This window comes from Mauremys mutica, chromosome 17 (assembly GCF_020497125.1).
Source record: "Mauremys mutica isolate MM-2020 ecotype Southern chromosome 17, ASM2049712v1, whole genome shotgun sequence".
Taxonomy (NCBI): domain Eukaryota; kingdom Metazoa; phylum Chordata; order Testudines; family Geoemydidae; genus Mauremys; species Mauremys mutica.
The window spans coordinates 29679583-29706142 of NC_059088.1; the positions used below are offsets into that span (position 1 = coordinate 29679583).

Sequence of the window (26560 nt, forward strand, 5' to 3'; positions counted from 1 at the left end):
AATATAATTTACTCAGATATACTTTTTAAACAAACACAGAGACGAACAGCTAATCCTAATACAATTTCTGCAAGACAGCAACCCAGCAAGCACTAAGAATATCCTCTATCATTGGCAGGAAACACACACAGTCATATTTCTATTGCCCTTTCTTTAAAAATTACTTTCCACGACTTAAGAACCAATGATGAGACACATCTATGCAATGAGCTTTGACTTTTGCTAGCCTAAGACTCCATTTGCTACCTTTTCATTTTTTTTTTAATTACCACAATTTTGTTCCCTGCTAGAGGAAGAAAAAGAAGCACTTCTATACTGCATAGCACAGTATTCAAAAGACAAGAATCAACAATATTAAAGCTGCCTGTGTAACCTTAACTCTGCCCCCCATACATATGTATTACAATGTAGTCTTTTATTATAGGGATCACATATTACTTTTTCAACATATCATATGTCCAAGTAAGCAGGACTCCTTAAGTGCACTCTCTCTTTCACTAATTGTATAGAAGTGTGTAGCACTGCATAGAAACTTTCTTTATTTTAACATTCCAAGTGTTGGAAAATCATAGTGCTAATGAAGCCTTTTTGTATTAGGCCTGAGTAAACCAAAGTTATGTTATGCTTGTCCAAACTGTGTTGGAAAGCTTACAGAACTCATTAGACTGAAGGCCGTGTATCTACCTAAGTCAGCTATTTCGCTTATCAGTTTTGTTTGGCTCCCCAAGTATATGTTGGCTCCCCAAGTGTATGCAGCTGCGTTCACATGTATGCATCCAAAGTATCTAGTACAAAGGGTCAACGGATGTATGTTGTGTCCCCTTCAGAATGACAAATGTATCCTCAACAGCTGTATGTCTCTTGTAACCCCCACAAAATGATATATGTATCCTGCGTACCCAATTATCCCCTAATAGATACATGTACAGGGTCTATAGGTCAACCAAATGACGTAGACAAACGTAGGCTAAGTTGTTTGTTACCGGCTATAAAGGTAGGCCGCTTGGCCATGAAAGGTGTGTCTCTTTCTCTGGCACTAGCCGAGAGGAACACCCGCTCAGCTGACCGATCAATAAAGGGTGTGGTACTTGTCTTCCTGTCTCCGTGCCTCCTTGGTGTAATTAGGTAAGCTCCAGGGGGAAACGAGCCCTTTTGGCTAACACAAGCTTCTGAGCAACTTCAAACAGCCACCATTTTAAAAATTTCAACCTGCCAAACAAATGACTAGTTTTTTCCCTTCCAAATGTGGAATCCCCACTCCACCCTCCCAAGTCTCATAATGGACAATATTCGGTCCTGAAGTTGTGACGGGTATAAGAGCTAATATTTTTGTCCCAGCAAAGCTAGAAATTAGACCTTTATATCACTGGAAAAATGAAAATCTTCCCATTCCAGTGGGACACACAACACTTTTATAGCTCTAGAAGGGCAAGATATACCTGATTTTGAAGTTATGATATTTTTATGTATAGAAAAGCTACAAAGTCATTAAAATAAGTTTTAAAAAACTAATATAGCTTTAATATACATAATTAGATATATAATATAATCATATATATTAACTAATATAGTTTTTCACTTCCAGGGAGACCTATATCATTTTACTCATGATAACTAAGGCCACTGTCTTTTACAGGAGGAGGTATAAAAGAAATAGTCCCACTGACAATTTAAAAAACCTTAATGTCACTATCCCAACATGTGTTATATATATATATATACACTTGTGTAGTAAATATTTAACTAAGTTATGATTAATCATTACTCTGTTCCTTTACATGCTGTACCTGTTGATGCCTTTCTTCATATGAAAGCCAACTTTCTATTATCGAAATCCATGAGAAGTCTAATTTGCCATTTCCTGCCCATAGGCAATATTTCAGGCTGACTATATGCTACTTGGGCCTAACTGCATTCTCCAGGAGTCCTTCAAGAGGGAATCTCTTTCAATACATCAGTTCATAATTGTGCTGTAAGGGCCCAATTACTTACACTATTTATAATGGTCTTTACTACTACATCTAAAGCTGTGATCATTTAATTTTCAAGCAGCTGATTAGCGATGGTTGTAGCTTTAAGTGGATCCTGGAGAGACCAATCAAATGGATCCTTTGTTTAATTAGTTTTCCATTTTTACCTTAGAGACAGAAGTTTAGAACACACTGGAGCCCTTGGCAGCTTTTGATGTTTACAAGCAGCTTCAAAAGAATGTCTGTTCGAGTAGTTTCTTGTTGGAAAACTTGAAAGGTTGCTCTAGCTAATTTAACTGTCTCTGTTTTCTGTCCAGTACTAGAAAACAAGGTGCTTTCTACTCCAGCACCTGAAGATGAGACATATCTTGTTTTTGTGCTTCTATGTTTTCTCCAGATTAGAGATAAGAAGAAGTTTAGCTTGAGGTTATCTTCTTTACAAGTTAAATTTACAGACATGTGGTCAACAAACATACATACTGACCACTGCTTTACCATCAAATGTGGTACATCCAATCTGTTTATGTGCGTGCATCTACATTACTACATCTACATCACTACATTGGACTAGATGACCTCCTGAGGTCCCTTCCAACCCTGATATTCTATGATTCTGTGATCACCAATCACCTCACCCACATCAACTCACCAACCTATTAAAATTATTTGAGGAGGTCAAGAAACATGTGGACAAGGGTGATCCAGTCGACACAGTGTATTTGGACTTTCAGAAAGTCTTTAACAAGGTCCTACACCAAAGGCTCTTAAGCAAAGTAGGCAGTCATGGGGTGAGAGGAAAGGTCCTCTCATGGATCAGTAACTGGTTAAAAGATAGGAAACAAAAGTTAAGAATAGAGAGTCAGTTTTCCATAGTGGAGAACGGTAAATAGCGAGCTTCCCCCAAGGCTCTGCACTGGGACCTGTGCTCTTCAACATATTCATAAATAATCTGGAAAAAGGGGTAAACAGTGAGGTGGCAAAGTTTGCAGACGATACTAAATTACTCAAAATAATTAAGTCTAAAGCTGACTCTCAAAACTGGATGATTAGACAACAAAATGGCAGAAGAAATTCAATGTTAATAAATGCAAAGCAATGGACATTTCAAAAAATAATCCCAACTATACATACAAAATGATGGGGTCTAAATTAGAAGTTACCACTTAAGAGAGATTTTGGAGTTATTGTGGATAGTTCTCTGAAAACATCTTCTCAATGTGCAGTGGCAGTCAAAAATGCTAACATGTTAGGAACCATTAGGAAAGGGACAGATAATAAGACAGAAAATATTGTCTGTAGACAAAAACTTTTCTCAAAGTGATCACTCCATATCTGATCTTTCAATATTCATATTCACCCTCAAAGCAAGCCTGCACAACACCACCTTCAAAACCCAACTCTGGGTACTTAAGTTCATAATGCTGCTGTACACTAAAAACCATGGACTTAATGGGGACCCTGGTTTCATGGCTCATTACAATGATCTGTAACACACACCTGACTATTATCCCTTAATGGTTCACTTCAAATCTCTTTTGCATAACAATCTAACCCTTATTGCCCACACCATCTCAAGTGGCCTCCTACAATGTGTTACCACTTATGCTTAACTATCTGTCTCAACTTGTATTTAGCTCAGACATTCTGATTTTTCCCCCAAACCTGAAGAACTCTGTGTAGTTTGAAAATTAGTATCTCCCACCAACAAAAGTTGGCCCCAAAAAAGATATCACCTTACCTACCTTGTGTCTCTCATATCCTGGGACCAACACGGCTACACCACCATTGTAAACAGGTTTGAAAATTATAGAGTGTATGTATATTCTGAACTGTAATTCAGTAAAAATGCCACCACAGGATTCTCTGTTTATTGTCTCATGTTAGCTTTCACTTCAACTTTGCTCAAATTATAAGTAAAAAGATATGTAAACCAACCTGGAATAGTAATATTAAGATGTATTCTTCCTGGCTCATGCATCACCACCATATTACTGTTATTATTTTGCAGTAGCGTCTAGAGACCCCAATCAGGGGGGGAAAAATCTAGGCTGCACTGTAGTAAGCACTATAAACATGTGACCAAAGGAAAGTCCCTGTCCCAAAGAGTTTACAATTTAAGGCTATGTCTACACTATGCATCTTTTAGCAATACAGCTGTGCTGCTACAGCCATACCGCTAAAAGATGCACAGTGTAGTTGCTTTTTGTCAGTGGAAAAGAGCTCTCCCGCTGACAAAAAAAATTCCACCCCCAATGAGAGGCAGTAGCTTTGTCAGCAGGAGAACTCTCCTGCCGACAAAGTACTGTTCACTCCGGGGCTTTTTGTCAGTAAAACTTCTGTCGTTCGGGGGGTGTTTTTAATCACACCCCTGAATGACAAAAGTTTTACCAACAAAAGTCCAGTGTAGACAAAGCCTAAATATAATGAGACAACAGGTGGATACAAAAAACAGAAGACAGCACAAAATAACCGAGAGTTTATGATGATAAGCAACAGTCAAAGCACACCAACTGCCTAGTCACCAGTAATAAAGATTCTGCAATTGGCATTTAGTTAACAATTCTGTTGATGCACAGAGTATTAAAGAATCCAGCTGACTCTCCCATAACTGCATTGACTCTATAGTACCATGGAGAGTAAAATAGAAAAAAATATTTTATTTGGTTAAGCAAGTAGATATGATTTACAAACACAGAAGAATAAAGGATCTGTTGTACAAAAAGGTGCTAATTTTATATAGTTACTTTTATGACCATTACCATACTTTAAAAACTGAACTGAGTTTATAAGAGTAAAGAAAAATCTGAACATTTTCTTACAGCACAAGGGGAAAAAAGTGTATTACTGGCTAGCTCAAAAGCAGCCAAAAAAAATGTTACCAAATTAAACAAACACACACACACACACCCCCAAAAAACCAACACGCTTCACTTTTAGACTGGAATCAAGCATGAGAAATTTCAATCCAAAGAACAATTTTCCCAGAGAGTTAAAAGTGCTGAAAAATAGGAGCTTATAATGAAAGTGCATCCTTAATCATAATGATAGTATTGTTACAGCAAAACAAGAATAAAGGATTGTGTGAAATTCCACTTAGGTAATCTTGATAGTGTCTCTATGAATAAGAAAGTACAATACACTGTATCAGTATGGTATAGGACAGTATTCCAATATAGTGGAGATGCTCAAAGTGAAAAACAGCATTTCAGAACTCCATTATACTGGTAGTTTCCTAATATAGGAAAAATTTTATAAGCTAATGTAACTTTTACCACCAAACCTTTTAAAATTATCTTATTAGATATGGAATACCATAATATAGTAATACCATCAATGAGAAGGGAAGTAGCATAAAAAGCTCTCCTACCTGATAGTGACTGTAGTGCCTTTTCAATAGAAGGCAATGGGTCCTTTCTGAGAGGTCGGCTGAGTGAAGCCTCCTGTGCACTGAAGAGTCCAGGGCCGTCAGTTAACTTTTTACGTCCACTAGTGCTGGTAGAGTTAGTGACTCTGCAGCTGCCTATTGCACTTGTGAAAAGATTTGTGTGTTCATCACTGGTAGCTGGCTCAGAGCTAGGGGTAAATCCTCCCAAGGACAGACCTGCAGAGTTTTCAGAACAGTCTATTTGTAATGGTGTCTGTAATCCCAATGCTAATGAATTAGACTCTGAAGGCTCTCTCCTGACCCACTGTTCCTCTCTGCTTAGCAAACCCTTTGAAGGTGAAAGGTGTGGACAAGACATATGACATCTGTGCTTCTCTTTATGTTTATATCTCTCACCAACAGCCTCCTTCCCAAATCTGTAGCGCTTCAAGGATTCCAGGACTGTTCTGGAAGAGCTGTTAGCTGTTATAGTGTCCATGGAAACCTGTGGTTGCTCTGAAGAACGATGTTCTCTATGTTTATGACGATGTCTGTGTTTATGTTCAAGCATCCAGCCATAAGCCATTTCAGGTGGAACACTGGGGTAGGTGCTCATAGAGAGGAGTGGAGTCCTGCTAGTTGTGAGGAAGGCTTCTTGACGTAGAAGCTTATGCTTCTTCTTGTGGTATTTGGCGGGATTAAGAAGCAAATGGCCTGTATGCATGTAAGAAGGTGGTGGCAGTGGGGTAGTAAAAGAAGGAGAAGGTGGTGGAGGATAAAGAGTTGGAGGATACCTTCCATAATAACCTAATCCTATTGGAGTAGCTGCAAGGGGAGAAGGAGAATAAGGCATGCCATAAGAGGGATAGAATCCAGTACTGGAAAGAGGAAAACTAAGACTATGCATGAAAGGCATTTCTGCCATAGCTTCCCGCATCTTGGGGGGTCTGCCTCTCTTCTTCTTTAAATCAGGTTTTCGAATATAGTGCAAAGGATCTAAAGGAAATGTTGGATGAGTATAGAAGCTATTGAAATTTATCCTAAAAATAGTAGGCAGTAGGTCTCGGGGTATAAAATGATGACTTCTGTGGGTTATTCTAATTTCACTCAAACGACTTATTAGTTCCTCTAACTCAGCAAGGAAATCAGGGTCTTGCCTACCTCGGAGCTGAGGATATTTCTTTTTCCTTTTTCGCTTCTGTCTTTTCATTTTATCGTAGCTGAGGTAATCGTGACCCCTGCGCTTACATTTATGTTTATGTTTTTCTTTTAGGCTACTTAAAACTGTTGAGGTTTCAGGGGAAATGAGGGAAACATGCTCAAATGAATGTCTTTTCTTCTTCTGCCCACAGAATTTCTCTGCTCGGTCTGAAGTACTGTTATTATCTGTTCCTATTCCACTGTCACTGGGAACTGTCTCATCACTGTGAGACTCACTAATTGGTGAAGGAGTGGCTTCCTTCAGAGATGTCAGTTCACTTAAGTGAGAAGGAGAGTTTGGCAGTAAAGTAGGAGGAGATAATCTCCTCCTTCCCTTGGAGGCCTTTTTCATTGCAAGGGTCTGAACTACACTTCCTTGTCTGGAGTGTAGATGTAAATATGGCACTGAACTGGGCTCAACAAATCCTGCATCACTGCTGACAGGGCTCTGCCCCCCACTTGCTGCAGAAGACTGAGAGCACACTGGAGATGGAAGAACCTCTGAATTATTAGCTGCTGAAGGCAGCAAAGGAGGAAGTACTTGTCCCAGTATTGTCCCCGCTGTTTGCTGGGTAGTATTCTCAAGAACAGTTAAACTGGCAGAATTACTAGTTAAAATACCATTTAGGACAGCTTTAGGTTTCCTACCTCTCCTCTTTCCTATGTAAATGGTTCCTTTCTTGCTGACATTTATCTGCTGGCCTAATTTTGAACCAAATGTGGCAGCAAGGGTTGACACAGTATTGTGGAGTTTTGATTGCACTTTCCCTTTGTTATTTGGCTCCACTGTGCTAGAGAGGATTTGATTCAAAAGCTTTTTTCGCTTCAGAGTTTTCATTTTGTTTATTTTTCGGATAATTGTTTTCATTAATTGCCCATTACTTCTCTTGGTAACTTTCCTATCTGATTCTACCTCAACATCTCTCATGCTACACATCGTTTTCTGAGCTTCCTCTGGACCTCTGACCTGGTCCTTCCTCTCAAAAAAATCCCCACTACATTGCTGATCACTTTCAGATTCCATTTTGTTTGAATTATCTGTAGCAACAAAAGATGCCACAGACAGAATAGGTGGTTTCATTTTAACAGCTGATCTGATCTGTCTTTTAGGTCTCCCTCTCTTCTTAGGAAAAGTCTGTCCTGTTAAGTTTTGTTTTAGGGAGGGAATTTCTATCTCTGGCTGCAGAACAGGAGGCTCTTGCTCTTCCTTTGACTGCACTGAGAAGACTTTTGATGCTGGAATTTTTAGGGTTCTCTTTGGGGGACCTTCCAGCTGGGGCATCTCCTTTGATTTAGGCCTTCCTCTTTTGGGCTTATAAATTTCTGGTAAGATGTCACCTGACACACACACACTAGAGGGCTGTTTGTGAGTACTATAGAATTTTTGAGTCTGTTTGTCAGCTTCACTTAACAGAGCAAGAGACTGTCCGCTGCTAGATTTGCTCAGTTTTGGCAACTGATGTTTGACAAATTCATGATCTATAAATGAAGTTGACCCTATATTTTTCAAGAATTTAGCCTGCTCCAGACTACTGTTTGATAGTGCAGTGCATGAAATGTTTTTAAAAAGCTCTGACCTTTCTAATTCTAGACCCTTTGGAGGCTGACATATGTTTCTAGACACCACTTTAGTCCATCGTGGTTTCCTTCCTTTTCTTTTCTTTAAAGATTTTGACTGAGTAGCACTCAGGTCATCAGCTCCTTGGCAAGGTTTCCCTGATGCAGTTATTGCACCAATCTTTAGAAACTGTTTGGTATTAAACAAACTTGTGAAGCTAACCACTGAAGAGGTGATGGTAGCATGAACATTTGATTCAGTTGCCAGACTGGTTTTTTTCCCTATGGAGGGACTAGTTCTTGTGGTGTCTGTGTGTGTGGCTTTTGAATCATTTAATTCTTTATCCACACCTTTAAAATCAGTGCTCAGACTGTGATTCAATGACCTGTTCAGGTTCAGAAGTGTACTGTCCGAAGAAAACTGAGTCTTCCCAATCTGCTCAGAAATTCCTTCTAAGACATCTGTTGTGGTGGTACTTGTATGTGATGGATTTGAAGCTAACTGAGAGGAGGTTGCTGTGGGGCTCCTGTTTAAGGTAGTAACAGACACTGTGGGTGAGGGTGATGGGAGGTTTCCTTCTCCAACAGCACTAAATGGGGACTTTGCTGTAGATACATCTGAAGCGCCTCCTGTTCTGAAGTCTGGTGAAGTGCAATATACTGGAAGCTGCTTTTCATGCTTAGATGTTTCACAAGTCCCCTTTTCATTGGACTGGAAACTGTCCTGCTGAATACAGGTTCCTTCATTAAATATTTCTTTGTCTATACCAGCAACCTCTTTTCGAAATGAAATCTTTTCCAAGATATTGTCTTTATTCTGTCTTATAATATGTTTCTCAAAAGTTTTACTGCTGATATTATCTTTCAGTAATTCTGTAGTCTCATGGCTTTCAAGATTATTGAGGTTTGTACTGCAAGAAAGCTTGAAGGGCTCCGAGGCAGGACTGAGAGAATCAGCTTTCAGACTTCCAGAGTCCTTGTTAATTAATCCTGCTGAAGTGCCAATCCCCAGCAGTTTCTTCCCAGAGTCCTTGTTAACCAGTCCCACTGGGGTGCCAATCCCTAGCAGCTTCTTCCCAGAGTCTTTGTTAATCAATCCTGCTGGGGTGCTAATCCCCAGCAGCTTCTTCCCTGACTCTTTATTTACCAATCCCACTGGGGTACCAATCCCCAGCAACTTCTTCCCCAACTCCTTGTTAACCAATCCCACTGGGGTGCCAATCCCCAATGACTTCTTCACCAACTCCTTGTTAACCAATCCTGTTGGGTTGCCAATCCCTGGTAGTTTCTTCCCAGAGTCCTTATTAACTAATCCAGCCACAGAGTTAGTCACTGGCTGCTTCTTCCCAGAGTCCTTGTTAAGTAATCCTGATGGAGAGCCAATCCCTGGTGGCCTCTTTCCACAGTCCTTGTTAATTAATCCAGCTAAAGAGCCAATCCCTGGTGGCTTCTTCCCAGAGTCTTTGTTAACCAATATGGCTGCAGTGCCAGTCCCCAGTGGCTTCTTCCCTGAGTCCTTGTTAACCAATCCAGCAGCAATGCTAGTTCCTGGAAATTTCTTTACTAAGTCCTTGTTAACCAGTCCAGCTGCAGTTCCAGTTCCTGGTAGCTTCTTCCCAGAGTTTTTAACCAACCCAGATGGAGATCCAGTTCCTGGCTTCTTCTGCTTTGTTTTGGAAGACTTTGAGGGGGGGCAAATTGCAATAAGTTGAGCCAATTTTTCTGTTACAGTTGTTGCTCCATTAATTTGTGCTCTATCCTTCAAGTCAGGATCACGGCTATCAACAAGAGTAGGAGGAGTTGACTTTACATAATCTGTCATTTCAGTGGGTAGTGGAGAAAACTTCTTAGGTACAGGAGTGGTTTCTCCTTGTATGTCTTCCTCAGCATGGAATTCAACTGTTGCAATTTCTCCAGCTTTCTTGCAAAACTTTGAAGGGTCCTAAAAGTTTAAATAAGAAAAATACTTTAGAAACCAAGTAAAAACAAAAGTCAGTTTTCTCTAATCATACTACCCTATAGTGTTGATGTAATTAATCATTGCTGTTTGATAAGAGATCACTGTGAATGAGATGTTGCATCTCAATGGACTGTATCATTTTTAAAAGAACACATTTCAGTGGACATATACAGGCTTTTATAAAACAACTATCACCCACACACCTTCAGAACACCCAGTCCAAGTAATTTAATCTGTTCTACTGATTGGAGTGGTCCTGGGCTTTCAGCACAGTAGACTGCTAACTGTGCTAAAATATACTGAACTGCATGGTGGTTTGTGCACTGGAAAAATGAGGACTAGAGACTACCAAAATTATTTGCAGCTGTGGCTCAAACTATATTTGAAATCTAGTCTCTAGAGGGGAAAAGCTATGCTAATACAATAATCCATTACATCACTAAATGTTTTTGGGGATGTTCCAGTAAATTAACCTTTTCCTTACAGAGGATTTTCATCTTTTATATAGCGCTCCCAATAGAGATCCTAGAAATGCATGAGATGTATTTACTTCTGTTGGGAGCTGGGGGAGGAACTGATACTTATTTCTTATAATTATCAGGTAATGAAGTAGAAAGTACAAGGTTTGAAGAAACTTACCTGACACCTACTGGCCTGAGGATTAAGCCTACTATCCAGGGTGAAAAATACTGGTGCTACCATGCCCACCCAACATCATCCTCCCTGACATTTAAATTAATACAAAAATTGTATACTGTTTATTTTTACTGTTCTTAATTTACAATCAATTTTGTATTTAATAAATTTTACAAAACTAACTTGGGCTGGCCAAATAGCAGAAAAAATATTTGTTGACTATATTCAAATGTCACCATAATTCATTTAATATTATTTGGTGAACAGGAGGTAACAAACAATAGAGGTGCTCAAATACTGAAAAACAAAATTGTTGAGATATACCAGTGATGTTAATTGAGTAATTATAATATATTAGCAGTGTTCTTTTTGACCAGTCTTACTTACTTCAGTATCGTGCTTTTGATAGACCTTTTTTCCCTTCCTGGCTTCACCCACTCTTTTATGTAGTCTTGAGCAGCCAAAATTTTGATTAGAAAAAGGAGTCTAAATTTAGGCTCCTATGTTCATGTAAAGTCAATGGGATTTGTGCTCCTAATTCCCTTAAGCACTTTTGAAAATCCCATAACTAAGGCACCTATATATGGACTTAGTGTCAGGAGTAAGGCCCTCAGCCACACCTGCTCAGTACTCCTGACACCCTAATGAGCCAGCCAGGCTGCCTGATGGACCACTTTGCCTAACTGGCTGAGAAAGCCAGCAGGCCAGCTCTTAAACCTAGCAGCAGCAGCTACTCGCTGGCTGCTCAATGCCCATGCCCATGGGACTCTGCCTCCCTAAGCCTGTCTCTCTGAGCCTGCTCCTGCTCCTCCACATCTCCAGCCCAGACCCTGTTCTGCACCCAGCCTAGCTCCTGCCTCAGAACCAGCTCTGCTTCTGCCATCTCTGACTCCTGGTAATCCGGCTCTGACCCTCAGCTTTGACTCTGACTCCACCTCAACCCCTGGCTCTGGCATTTGGGCTCTGACTTCAGTCCTGACCCTCGATTCTGATTCCTGTCTTCAACTCTGTCTTGCCCCTTGTCTCTGGCACTCGGATTCTGACCACTAGGCATAACTGCCTATGACCCAGTCCACTGACACCTAGGAGCCTAATTTCTGGCTCCTATTTTCAAAAATTTTAGTCAATAGTCTATTTCCTCTTTTCCTTCTCTTTCTCCATTCCTCCTACAGCTCTCTTTCTTTCCCTTTTGATACGTTGTGGACTCTGACTCCTACCTGATATTTCATGTTTCTCCCTTCTTCTCCAAAATCTCTTTACATGCTGCACTTCTCTTTTCTAATGTATCCCATCAATCTCTCCCCTTTTACACCCACCCATGCTCCCATACATAGGACTTGGAAGTTTTACTAGACAGTTTTACTAGAAATATTTGAGACCTCACTGTCTGGGGCAAAACCAAACTGAGAGGCAATCCCTGCCCCCCTGAACTGCTGGGATAGGGAATTATACTAGAAATCTTGTCCTGGGATCCTGCTCAGTTTGCCATATTTTGTAAAAGTCTTTGGCTAGCAAGAGTGATAAATTGGAAGGCCTCCCCTTGCAAACCCTCTGACTGTCAGAAGGGACCCGAAGGTGCATATTCTCACTCTCTATTTATGCCTGTGTCCCTCCTTCAAACCCAGGGCTTGTTTTCTTCAGAAAGGTGCCTCAGCTACTCTACCCTTTCCCAACTCTCTTGTAGGTCCTGCTCCTCAGTGAATAGTTCCAGCGCCTGCTTTTACCATGGTTCAACTCAGAGCACTGTAGCAAAATTGATTTGATTCCTGTGCGTTTCACAAAACTGGAATATTTTCCAAAAAGGATCTGAACAGCAGCAGTGAAAATGGAGAAGGCTGATCAATTTTCATTTTGTTGCAGGTTGGAAAGCTCTGAGCAGCAGTAGATACTTCATGAGTCTGTTGGCAGATTTAGGAAAACAGCACTGCACTTAGTTTACCCTCAGGTCACATTTGAAAAGTTGTTTCAAACTGTAAGAACTCAAACTGTCCTCTTCAAGTCATGTACTAATTTGGACCAAGTCCCAAAGCATGTGCACAGGTTTTGATTGCCTGCAATATATTCTTGGAGAAAGGTGCAGATCAAACTATCAGAGGGGTAGCCGTGTTAGTCTGAATCTGTAAAAGCAGCAAAGAATCCTGTGGCACCTTATAGACTAACAGACGTTTTACAGCATGAGCTTTCGTGGGTGAATACCCACTTCGTCGTATTCACCCACGAAAGCTCATGCTGCAAAACATCTGTTAGTCTATAAGGTGCCACAGGATTCTTTGCTGCTTTTACAGATCAAACTAGTCTTCGATGGGAGGGGAGGTCAAGATCTTGAAACTTTGTTATTAAACGAGCACAGATTTTGCAGAAATTGATGGCACTCACCCTGAAAAGCTTCTTCCTCATCCTGAGTGAGTGCATATTTCAAGCCCATAGAAAATAATTGTCAAACACAGGGGTGGGGGGAAATAAACTGAAACTGCTGCTGAATTAAAGACAAGAGGTTGGAAGAAACCTTTATTTTTGCCTGCAACTCCAGAAACCAAGCCTCTGTCCTAGTTTGGAAACCAAGTATTTTTAATTTTACAGTTAAAAAAAAAATCACTTAATCACAGGTACGTTAACAGAAAAGATCTGGTTTAACATACACTTTTTGCGAACCAATTTCATTTTGTTAATTGGATATAAAATAAAACAAATCCAGTTAATAGAGACATCTTGATATTGAGAACATTTTGTCTCCTTAGGAGACTTCTATATCAATAGACTGCTAGTGTAATTACAAACCCACTATGAAAGGCAACATTTATAACCTGGATCAACAGAATAGCTCTTTGTTTATCCTATTCTCTGGAATGTTAAATAATTGAGGGCTAGTGACATCAAGTGATTTATGTAAATAAAAATAAATCACTCACATGCTATTGTCTGACTGATTAACTTGCTGAACCATGTAAACAGTCAACTGAACTGCAAAGACAGTATTTCACCACCTTTCCCCATTATCAATTACTTAAGAGCTCAACCAATCAAAATATATTTAATGCCTGAAGCTTCTTTACTGCAACAAGTGTCTGGTGTTCAAACAAAGGGAGGATTTAAAAAAATTAAATAATTTTGATAATTTAAAAAAGTGATTTCTAAAATGTTCCTAGATGAACCTGGAAATACTGTTGAGGTAATAAGGCTTTTCACTTCACAGATCCCTCAACATCAAAGGGAGTCCTCCTCCTGCTTATAAACATATACCATTACTAAGGTTTGAACAACTATCTATTTTTATGATTGTTTTAGTCTCTCATAACTCATTATTTGCTTCACAGCACCCAAAAGTGTGGTAAATTGCCTTCCTAACACACAAAAACACATGGGTCCTGCCCTGAAGTGCTTATAATTTGACTAAAGATGAAGAACAAGGGTATGGAGAATGAGAGAGGAGGACAAGGGTTGCAACAGCAGGACTGTATGATTGCATAGGAAGTATTGCAACCATCTTAATGAATTTAATGTTGTCTTCTTTGAAGATGTGTTTTACACTATTATATTACAAAAGTTAGGAGTTTGTGTCTGAGCACTTGGGGTTGAAGTGTGAGAGGGGAGTGGTGGGAAGGAGAAGTTGCAGGAGTGAGAGACAAGAATGCCTAAAGGGAAGCTGAGTGAGAGGGAAGTGGAAATGGAAAAGGAGGAAGGGAAGATTAATAAGAAACACAATAGATAAGAGATAGTGAGGATGGGCAGCTGAAGGGGCATAGTGATAGGAGAAGGGTGATGTAAAGGTGGACCAGCCACCAGTGTCAATACAACAAATGTGAAAAAGCATCCTGAGTCCAAGATCTGGTAGCATCAGTGGCTAGGACATTTTTAACCCTAGCTGCTTCTGGACTGGACAGTCCAACCTCCTTCCCATTAGCTACAGCTCCCTCATTTTAGAAGAGGGGACTGTTGGCAAGCTGCTGACAGTCCTTTGACCCTGGAATTCAAAAATGATGCATACAGCTGATGATAACTGGAGCACTAAGTATTTTATTATTTTCAAATACTTTCTTCAACCAAAGGCTTTGGTCTTTATCATCACCTAAAATATACAGATAATCTTTGGAGAGACAACTAGAATTTCTGATCTTCCTGCAATGTTGCAGACATTAACCTCTTTATTGCCCATCAATACTAAACCAAAGAAACTGGACTTCCTCCCGCCTCTTGGTTGCAGACCTATCTTCAAACTGCCTCCCAGGCTGTGTCTACATTGATAATTTAGGTAAGTCTTCCACTATTAATCTGGCATCAGTCCAACTCCAACAGTTCTAGTAATGGTGTGAATGCTAGTACAGACAAATAACCATGTCATCAAACATTGCTCAGAGTAGGTCAGACAACATGGCAGTATATATCTCTGTGGCCAGCCTACATTACAGTTTAGATCCTTGCTAGTACCTGTGCTAGATCAAGGGTGGGAGAATTGTCTAAAAATCTCTGCATAGACTAGGCCCCAGTAGCTGAATGTCACTTTATACAATGCTCACTGCTCTGCTGGCCCAAGGAGTGACTCCAGAAATCAAACAGCCTTCCACAAAGCGGTGATGTGTTCTTGATTAAAGTCCTTTCTAAAGCAAAAACCTATTGGGTCAGATCCCTCTAGGCCAGAGGTTGGCAAACTATGGCCTGCAGGCCGGATGTGGCCCACGGGACCGTCCTGCCCGGCTCTTGAGCTCCCAGCTGGGGAGGTTAGCCCCCGGCCCCTCCCTTGCTGTCCCCCCTCTCCTGCAGCCACGCAGGCAGTGCTCTGGGCAGTGGGATTGCGCGCTCCTACGGAGCAGAGCGGCAGCATGTCTAGCTCCATCTGAGTGGCACGGCTGCCAAACATGCTGCTCTAAGCGGCATGGTAAGGGGGCCGGGGGGGCTGGATAAGGGGTAGGGGATTCCAGAAGGCAGTTAGGGGACAGCGAGCAGGGGGCGGTTGGATGGGGCGGAGGTTCGGGGGGGGGTCATTAGGGGACAGGGAACATGGGGGTTGCATAAGCGTGGGTGTCCCAGGGGGCCTGGCAGGGGTGTGGATAGGAGTCAGGTGATGGGGAACAGGGTGGGCTGGATAGTCGTGGGGTCCCAGGGGGCCAGGGTGTGGATAGGGGTCAGGGCAGTCAGGGGACTGGGAGCAGGGGGGTTGGATAGGGAGTGGGGTCCTGGGGGGTGGTTAGGGGCAGGGGGTCCGAGGAGGGGGCAGTTAGGGGACAAGGAGCAGGGTGGGTTGGATGGGTTGGGGGTTCTGAGGGGGGCAGGAAGTGGGAGGGGGTGGATAGGGGATGGGGGGCCAGGCTGTTTAGGGAGGCACTGCCTTCCCTACCTGGCTCTCCAGACAGTTTTGCAATCCCAGTGTGGCCCTCGGGTTAAAAAGTTTGCCCACTCCTGCTCTAGGCCCTGCTGTTTCAGAGGGCTGATGCCTCCAGGTACTTCTCAATTGTTTGCTTTGGAACCTACTAGTGCTAGAGGGATTTTGTAATATGGAGAACAGTTTGGCACTGAGCCCAGCTTTTCCACGGCAGCTGCAATCTTATGTAAATTGTACTGGGGCTTCACATTTCAGAGGAGCTTTTTTTCTTTGCACACACAAAACAGACAGCTGTGGAGGCAGCCATGATCTGTCCTACGGCCTAGAGACTAAACAAGATGCCACTCTTATTTCCCAAAATAACATAGCGTGGAACCATATGCTCCCTTAAATGGAAAAGGAGTAATCCAAAGCTCTCTCCTCTTGGGTTGACCAACCACAACGTAGCAGGGTGTGCTTTCAATGAGCAAAGCATTTTAAAGGTGCAATAGTTTGTTCGGTGAGGTTCGTCAGCCCTATAGATATATATCCAGACTATTGCTTTCCTTTTTTGTTTCTGCAGTTCTAAGCTGGCCCACATGCAGCTGATTTAGCATTTCACTTCTCCTTGTTGCATATTGTGGTTGAAAAGTCTGCACTGTTTTTAATGGATGCAAATAGGGATTTATAACTCAAGAAAGTATTTCTTATTTTCCTGTTGATCTAACTAACGTAAATTACCCAGGTATAATATTAAGGGTCTTTACTAAAGAGAGCTAACAGGAGACATTCACAGATAAAAACCTCACCTTGGATGTCTTGCTTAGGGACTGCCATTTATGCCTATATGTTCTTACTTTTTATTTTATTTTTAATAACTTTAAATCATGATGAGATGTCCACACTGAAGCTGTCAAATAAGCATGCATGATTACCTAATACTAAACTATAGCAAGCAATGAAAATTAATAATACTTGATAAGAATAATGTGTATGTTTACATGAGGAGTGTAAGATTTAGGATATACTTAACTAGGTTTTCTTTACCATTAAATGCTTGTGTTTTGTAAATGACATAACATTGTTCTTACTTAGCAACAACAACTGTTGTTTGAAACAAATTTTTTGTTTTGGAATCTCTCTTCTCTTACCCACCTCAACTTTTGAAAGCCTTAAGCAAGTGCAATGAAGGGATCACTAAATTATTAATAAAAGTTAAGAAGTAAGTGGCACTGCCCTATTAATTATTTGTATTATTGCCGTGCCTAAGAGCCCCATGTGCTAGATGCTGTACAAACACAAAAACAAACAAAGAAAGGAAAATAGAAGATACCAGATTCTGGGTTGGTAAATGTTGTAGGGAGCAGGGTTTTGATTTTGTGGAAAACTGGTATACCTTCTATAGTGAGAGGCAGACGTAAAGCTTGGATGGCCTCTGCCTCAGTAGAAGGGGGATAAATTTTTTTGGAGACAGGCTGACTAGAATAGTTAAGTGGGCATTAAATGAATAGTAAAAGTGGATGGTAAAAAGAGAGAGGATATGAGCATTCAGCACAAAAATTGAGGTGTTGAGAACAAAATTAATCAAACAACCTAAGGACATGAAGAGAAAAACAATCTTTAATTGCCTATTCATCAATCTATAGGAGCCTGGGTAACAAACAAGATGAACTGGAATTGCTCATTTATGAGCATAAATTCAGTCTAGTTGGTATTACTGAAATTTGAAGGGATGATTTGCATGATTGGAATGTTAAAATCAATGGTTACAACCTATCTAGGAAGGATCGAGTGGGCAAAATGGGAGGGAGAGGGGAACTCTATAAAAAAATGGCATTACTGTTTCTGAGTCACTGATAACTTGGAAGAAAGTGATCATGAAAGCTTATCTCTCAATGTCCTAGCAGATAAAGCACAAAATAGGGTATCAGTTGGTGTCTGCTACAGACCACCAAATCCCACCAGGGAACAGGAAGACTATCCCTTTACACTCCTATCTATAATGTGTAGGGAAAAAAGATGAGTGATCATGGGGGACTTCAATTTGAGTGACATATGCTGGGGGTCTCATGCTGCCAGTACTAAAACATCATTGTAATTTCTAAATGTTATAGATAACAGTTTCCTAACCCAAAGTATGTTGCATCCAAAATGGAGGAATTTTTTTTATTAGGCCTTGTCCTAACAGATAAAGAGGAACTCATCACAGAACTAAAAAATAGTAGCTTAGGTACAAGTGATCATGACTTGATCACATTTATAAAGTGCAAGGAGAATAAAGTCCACACCAATAATAATAATACTTGGTGCTTTAATAGGGCCAATTTCACAAAGTTTAAAACAATTATGAGCCAAATCAGCTGGAAGGAATAATTTAATCAGAAAAATGTGAATGATAATTGGGAATAATTTAAGAACACCTTACTAGATGCCCCCAAATCCCACAACTGAGGAAGAAGGCTCTGATGGTTAAAAAAACCTGGTTTAGAGGGGAAGATAAGGCAGCTATAAAAAAAGACAGCTAGATTGAAAAAAAAAGTGAAAGAAAGGGGAAGTTGATAGTAATGAATATAAATCAGAAGTCAGGAATTGTAGAAAATTGACAGGTAAAGCAAAAGTACATAAGCAGGAATCTATGGCCAGCAGAGTTAAGGACAATAAGAAGGAATTTTGAAAATATATTTGGAACAAAAAGAATCCAGAAAATGGTATTGGTCCATTACTAGATGGAAAAGGTAGAATTATCCGTAATAATGTAGAAAAGGCAGCAGTATTCAATAAATATTGCAGTTCTGTATTTGGGGGAAAACAGAAGATCTCGTCTCATCATAGGATGGTGACATTCTTTCCACTCCACTAGGATCTCCAGAAGACATTAAACAAAAACTAATAAAGTTAGATATTTTTAAATCAGCAAGTCCAGATAACTTGCATCCAAGAGTTTTAAAAGAGGTGGTGGGCAGCTTGTTTGACTGTTGATGTTGATTTTCAGTAAGTCTCGCAGCACAGGGGAAAGTTCCACATAAAGTGGCCAGATAGCAAGTGTGAAAAATCAGGACAGGGGGTGGGAGGTAATAGAAGCCTATATAAGAAAAAGACCCAAAAATCAGGACTGTCCCTATAAAATCGGGACATCTGGTCACCCTAGTTCCACAAGACAGGAAGAAAGCTAGTGTTGTGCCAATATTTAGAAAGGGTAAATGGGATGAACCAGGTAATTATAGGCCTCTCAGCCAAACATCAATTCCTAGCAAGACAATGGAGCAGCTGACACGAGACTTGATTAATAAAGATTTAAAGGACATAATGTAATTAATGAAAATCCATGTATGCTCATGGAAAACAGAGCTTTCAAACTAACCTGATACCATTTTTGATTAAATTACAAGTTTGGAGGATAAAAAGGTAACAGTGTTGACATAATATACTTACACTTCTGTACGGTGTTTGATTTGGCACTGCACAACATTTTGATTAAAAAACTAGAACATAAAATTAACATGGCACATGTTAAATGGATTAAAAACTGGCTAACTGATAGGTCTCAAAATGCAATTGTAAACAGGGAATTGTCATCGAGTGGATGTGCATTCAGTGAGGTCCCAGAGGGATCAGCTATTGGCCCTATGCTATTTAACATTTTTATCAGTGACGTGGAAGAAAACATAAAATCATCACTGATAATGATTTCAGATTACACGAAGATGGTGGAGTGGTAAATAATGAAGAGGACAAGTCACTAATGCAGAGCAATCCAGATCTCTTGGTAAACCAGTGCAAGCAAATAATATGCGCTTTAATATGGCTAAATGTATAGGTATACATCTAGGAACAAAGAATGTAGGCCATACTTACCAGATGGGGAACTCTTTCCTGGGAAGCAGCTTCTCTGAAAAAGATTTGGGGGTCAGGGTGGATAATCAGGTGAACATGAGCTCCCAATGAGACACTGTAGCCAAAAGAGCTAATGCGATCCTGCGATGAATAAATGGGAATCTCGAGTAGGCGCTGAGAGTTTATTTTACCTCTATATATTGGTGCAACTGCTGCTGGAATACTGTGTCCAGTTCTGGTGCCCACAATTGAAGAAGGATGTTGATAAATTGGAGAGGGCTCAGAGAAGAGAATGATTAAAGGATCAGAAAACATGATGTATAAGATAAACAGATTGAGCTCTTTGAGTCTAACAAAGAGAACATTAAGGAGTGACTTGATTACTGTCTACAAGTATCTACATAGGGAACAAATAATAATGGGCTCTTCAATTGATTAGAGAAAGTTATAACACGATCCAATGGCTGGAAGTTCAGGCTAGACAAATTCAGACTGGAAATAAGGCATTAATTTTTAACAGGGAGGGTAATTAACCATTGGAACAATTTACCAAAAGTCATGGTGGATTCTCCATCACTCAAAATTTTAAAATCAAAGTTGGATATTTTTCTACAAGATATGCTCTGTGAATTTAGCGAAGTTCTATAAGAACAGCCCTACTGGATCAGACAAAAGGTCCATCTAGCCCAGTATCCTGTCTTCCGACAGTGGACAGTGGCAGGTGCCCAGGGTGGGTGCAAGGATGTTTCGTGCCCTAGGCGAAACTTCCACCTTGCCCCCCCCCGCCCTGAGGTGCCCCCCCTGCAGCAGCTCCCCCCCTCCGCCCTGAGGCACTGTCCCCCCTGCGGCAGCTCCCCCCAGCTCAGGGAGCCATGTGGCAGTTCCCCGCCCCAGCTCATCTCCACTTCACCTCCTCTCCAAGCATGCTGTCGCCACTCCACTTCTCCCGCCTCCCAGGCTTGCGGCGCCAAACAGCTGTTTGGTGCCGCAAGCCTGGGAGGGAGAGAAGCAGAGCGGGGCGGCATGCTCAGGGGAGGAGGCGGAGCAGAGCTGAGCTGGGGTGGGGAGTTCCCCTGCGTGCTGCCCCCCCCCTTACTTGCTGCAGGTGGCCCTCCCCACACCCTTCTGCCCCAGCTCCCTCAACTTAAATGCCAATGATGACCGGGGCAGCTGGAGATCCGGCTGCTGCGGTCGCTGCCGAAGGACCCGAAATGCTGCCCCCCAAATGCTAGTGCTCTAGGCGACTGCCTAGGTCGCCTAATGGGTTGCACCGGCCCTGCAGGTGCCCCAGAGAGACTGAACAGGTAATCAAGTGATCCATCCCGTGTTGCTCACTCCCAGCTTCTGGCAAACAGAGGCTAGGGACACCATTTCTGCCCATCCTGGCTAATAGCCATTGATGGACCTATCCTCCATGAATTTAGCTAGTTCTTTTTTGAACCCTGTTATGGTCTTGGCCTTCACAACATCCTCTGGCAAGGAGTTCCACAGGTTGATTGTCTGTTGTGTGAAGAAATACTTCCTTTTATTTGTTTTAAACCTGCTGCCTATTAATTTCATTTGGTGACCCCTAGTTCTTGTGTTATGAGAAGGAGTAAACAACACTTCCTTACCTACTTTCTCTATACCAGTCATGATTTTATAGACCTCAGTCATATCTCCCCCTAGCCATCTCTTTTCCAAGCTGAAAAGTCCCACTCTTATTAATCTCTCCTCATATGGAAGCCGTTCCATACCCCTAATAATTTTTGTTGCCCTTTTCTGAACCTTTTCCAATTCCAATACATCTTTTTTGAGATGGGGCGACCACATCTGCACACAGTATTCAAGACGTGGGCATACCATGGGTTTATATAGAGGCAACATGATATTTTTTGTCCTATTATCTATCCCTTTCTTAATTATTCCCAGCATTCTGTTCGCTTTTTTGACTGCCGCTGCACATTGAGTGAATGTTTTCAGAGAACTATCCACATGACTCCAAGATCTTTTTCTTGAGTGGTAACCACTACGTTAGACCCCATCGTTTTATATGTATAGTTGGGATTATGCTTTCCAATGTGCACTACTTTGCTTTTATCAATATGACCTGTGTTATACAGGAGGTGAGACTAGATGGTCATAAGCACGTAAGACTGGCCATCCTGGGTCAGACCAACAATTCATCTAGCTCAGTATCCTGTCTTCCAACCATGGCCAGTGCTAGATGTTTCAGAGGGAATAGACGGGACAATTAAGTGATCCATCCCATGGCCCAGCTTCTGGCAATGACAGGTTTAGGGACATGTGGGGCATGGCATTGAGTCCCTGACCATCTTGGGTAATAGCCATTGATGGACCTATGCTCCATGAATTTATTTAATTTTTATTAACACAATTATACCTTTCACCTTAACAACATCCTCTGTCCACAGGTTCCACAGGTTGACAGTGCATTGTGTGAAGAAATATTTATGTTTGTTTTAAACCTGCTGCCTATTAATTTCATTAAGTGACCCATGGTTCTTGTGTTATATGGAGGGGTAAAACTTCCTTATTCACTTTCTCCACACCATTCATGATTTTATAGACCTCTATCATATCCCTCCTTAGTCATCTCTTTTCTAAGATGAACAGTCCCAGTCTTTTTAATCTCTCCTCATATGGAAGTTGTTCCATATCCCTAATAATTTTTGTTGCCCTTCTCTGTACTTTTTCAAGTGTAACATATCTTTTTTGATATGGGATGATGAGAACTGCATGCAGTATTGAAGGTGTTTATATCATGGCATTATGACATTTTTCTGGCACCTCCATAATATGTATATCTATATAATCTGGTTTGGGTTTGGTGTGGGTAGTGTTGGTTTGAGGTTTTTGTTTGTTTGTTTTGAAACATTTATAGCCAAGGGTTAAATTAAACTAAAATAATTTTTCATCCAGTTCCAAAAAAGCACAGTATGATTTTTAATTTAATCTAGATTTTTATTAAAAACACCAAGCCTAACCAAACTTCCTCCCTGACAGCCAGATAGAATAATCTTAGATAAAGTCTATACGGGATCTGAAACCTCAAACTGAATTTTTACGTAGACCAAGAAAAATTATTGTGCTCTGGTACACAGGCACAAATTAAAAAAGCATTGCTCTAGCTTGCAGGATACAGGTGTTCAGGAAAGAGCTTGAAGGACACAGTAGTTCTAAGAAATCATGCTTTTCTATTCTAATAGGGAAACAGGCAGGATGTTGATGTTGTCCATGGTGACCGAGAAAGGAGGTAGTGGGGAGGATTTGGAGGGGAGGGGGAGGGAAACTGGGACAGGGGGAGATTAAGAGCTATTTCATCCATGTTGAGTTTGAGCGGACAGCTAATAATGGTTTCTGGGGAGCCCTGCCTGATTCAGTGCGCACCTGAAAACATGTATGTTCACTACTGGGGTCAACCTTCCAGAACTGTGTGCCAAGTCTTTGTTTATTCACTCTAATTTAAGGTTTTGCATGGCAGTAATACATTTTAACATTTTTAGAAGGTCTCTTTCTGTAAGTCTATAACGTATAACTAAACTATTGTTGTATGTAAAGTAAATAAGGTTTTTTAAATGTTTAAGAAGCTTCATTTAAAATTAAATTAAAATGCAGAGCCCCCCGGACCAGTGGCCAGGACCCAGGCAGTGTGAGTGCCACTGAAAATCCGCTTGAATGCTGCCTTTGGCACATGTGCCATAGGTTGCCTATCCCGGTTCACTACATCGCTTAGTTAGTACATGCACTCACAGCCACCTTAATTTCAAATACTGATAAGAAAGTTCTAAAAATATAGCAAATTCAGCACCACACCCAAGATTAGCACACAGGTCTTTTGGTTCCATAGCCATTGCCTAATCTTCCATACCATAGAGCCACTCAAATAAATCACTATGATTTAGTTACTGAATCTGAAAATTGTGGCTAATAGCATTTGCTATTATACATAAAATCTTCCTGAAATGTAAGCGGAGTTCTTGACTTTTGTAAAGTGCTTTGAGAACTGGTGAAAAGCTCTGTATAAGATCTAGGTATTATTATTAGGATGATGTCAATGTTCATGCTAACATTTCCACTTCTTGCTTTTGGAAAAAGTTTAGCTGCTGATTATAAAAATATTAAGTAGAACCTTTGAAAGGCTGTGTATGTGTATGTTTATATATAAAAATAGTTTGTTAATAGAGAATTAAAATATTTCTTAGGGTTACATGACTCTACAACTTTCCACATATTGCTTAAACTGGATGTGAATTCTTAGAATAGTTATTTCTTCATGTAGTTTAAACTGGTCTTTGCTAATCTCAATTTAAGGTCCACATAATATGTGCCCATTTGCAGTTTTATCAACAGAAACTAAAAACAGCATTGGGATGCTGTGACGCAGTAGGGAGCGGGGTGGACTGACCTGGGAATGTCGTTTAGTTTTACTGGAACTGTCTGCGTGGGGGATGGGAGAGCAGGGGATGACTTTAGGTGACGGACGGTACCTGAGCCTGTAACCTGAGCCAGGAGGGGGTGGGGTGAGTTAACACCTTTGCCCAGGAAACTGGACAAAGGGAGAGAGCCTGCTGGAGGGGTTTTTGGTTTTAGTTTTGGGCTGGCTGGGAAGAGGCAGGGAACCCCAAGTCTGGGGTCTAAGATCCTTGCCCCCTCGAGGGACCGGGCTGAGGGGTTCTGGTTGTACCTACAAGCCCTGCTTGGGACTGTGTTCCTGTTGTCTAATAAACCTTCTGTTTTACTGGCTGGCTAAGAGTCACGGTGAATCGCAGGAAGTGGGGGGTGCAGGGCCCTGACTCCCCTACACTCCATGACAGATGTAAAGCATACTTCTTTAGGGTTGTATAATTTCACTGAATTTACCTCCTGTGCTGTTCATTCCATTGTGTTCCATGGAAGTCTACACAGAGATTTTGGTCTCTAATATGTCAGCAAACATGTACAGCAGCCAATTTTACAAAACACACTCCCTCATGTATTAAATAAAAATAGCTGCATTATGAATCTTATAGGCAAGATTCTTGGTCCTCGTAGGGTCCCTTTACATTTTTTGGGATTGCCTGGCCACTAAGAATTCCCCTGGTGCAAGGATATCTTCTTGACGACAATTTTATAGTGGGGCTGTTGACAGCCATTGAACCAAACTGTAAACCTTATATATGATGGAAATCCCTTCAAGCCAGGGGGTGCAGCAGTACCTCCAGTACCCTTAGTTCCAGCACCTATGCCCGACCATATCAATTCCAGAAACCCCTACTTGCTGAAATGGTGCCTATGGGCTGTTGGCAACTAGCATTGTATAGAGGAGGCCTGAAGCTTCTGTAAACTATGCTGATGACTGGACCAGTGTAGAAATGGTCAATATGAGGGAGAGGGTAGGAAGGGGGTAGTCCCATTTTGCACATGCTGGATCTTGGATAGGTGGGATTTGGAGAGCTTTATCAATGTTGATAAATGCAAAGTAATGCACATTGGAAAAAATAATTCCATACAAAATCATGAGGTCTAAATTAGCTGTTACCATTGAAGAAAGATCTTGAAGTCATCATGGATAGTTCTTTGAAAACATCTGTTCAGTGTGCAACGACAGTCAAAAAAAGCTAACAATGTTAGGAACCATTAGGTAAGGGATAGATAATAAGACAGAAAATATCTTAATGCCACTATATAAATCCATGATATGCCCACACCTTGAATACCATGTGCAGTATTGCTCTAGCAGTTCTGGTTGCCTCATCTCAAAAAGATATACTGGAATTAGAAAAAGTACAGAGAAGGGCAACAAAAATGGTTAGGGGTATGGGACAACTTCTATATGAGGAAAGATTAAAAAGACTGGGACTGTTCATCTTAGAAAAGAGACAGCTAAGGGGGGGATATGACAGAGGTCTATAAAATCATGAATGGTGTGGAGAAAGTGAATAGGGAAATGTTTTTTACCTCTTCACATAGCACAAAAACCAGGGGATCACCCAATGAAATTAATACGCAACCAGTTTAAAACAAACAAAATGAAGTACTTCTTCACGCAGCACACAGTCAACCTGTGGTAAGGCCAAAGATATAACTGCATTTAAAAAAGAATTATGAAAGTTCATGGAGGATCAATGGCTATTAGCCAAGATGGTCAGGGATGCAATTCCATGCTCCACGTGTCCATAAAACAGTGAATACCAGAAGCTGGGACTGGATGACAGGAGATGGATCACTCAACGAATTTCCCTGTTCTGTTCATTCCCTCTGAAGCCTCTGGCACTGGCCACTATCGGAAGACAGGTGTCACGGAGTGTGGGGGAGTCTGGTCCTGCACCCCTCTTCCTGGGACTCACAGTGACTCTCAGCCAACCAGTAAAACAGGAGGTTTATTGGACAACAGGAACGCAGGCTACAGCAGAGCTTGGAGATACAGCCAGGACCTCTCAAACTGGTCCTTCTGGGGGTGCAGGGAGCTTAGTTCCCAGCTTGGGATTCCCTGCACTGCACCCCCCCAGCCCAAAACCGAAACTGACCCAACCCTCTCCAGCCGGCTCTCTCCCTTTGTCTAGCTTCCCGGGCAAAGGTGTTGACCTCCCCTCCCCCCGCCAAGCTCAGGTTACAGGCTCAGGTATTGTCCATCACCTAAAGTCCTCCCTGGCTCTCCCATCCCCCATGCAGACAGTCCCTACTCCATCACAACAGGATACTGGGCTAGATGGACCATTGGGCTGACCCAGCATGGACATTCTTATGTTTTTATGCAATAG

At 41.3% G+C, this 26560-nt stretch overlaps 1 protein-coding gene across 1 annotated transcript in view; it reads right to left on the minus strand.

Moving 5' to 3' along the window:
* Nucleotides 1–26560, minus strand: part of ASH1L (ASH1 like histone lysine methyltransferase) — a 151803-nt gene that overhangs the window by 87651 nt on the left and 37592 nt on the right. Inside the window, exon 3 of the mRNA XM_044990933.1 lies at nt 5338–10033. Within this exon, the coding sequence (XP_044846868.1) occupies nt 5338–10033 (4696 nt within the window). The remainder of the gene's footprint in view (nt 1–5337; nt 10034–26560) is intronic.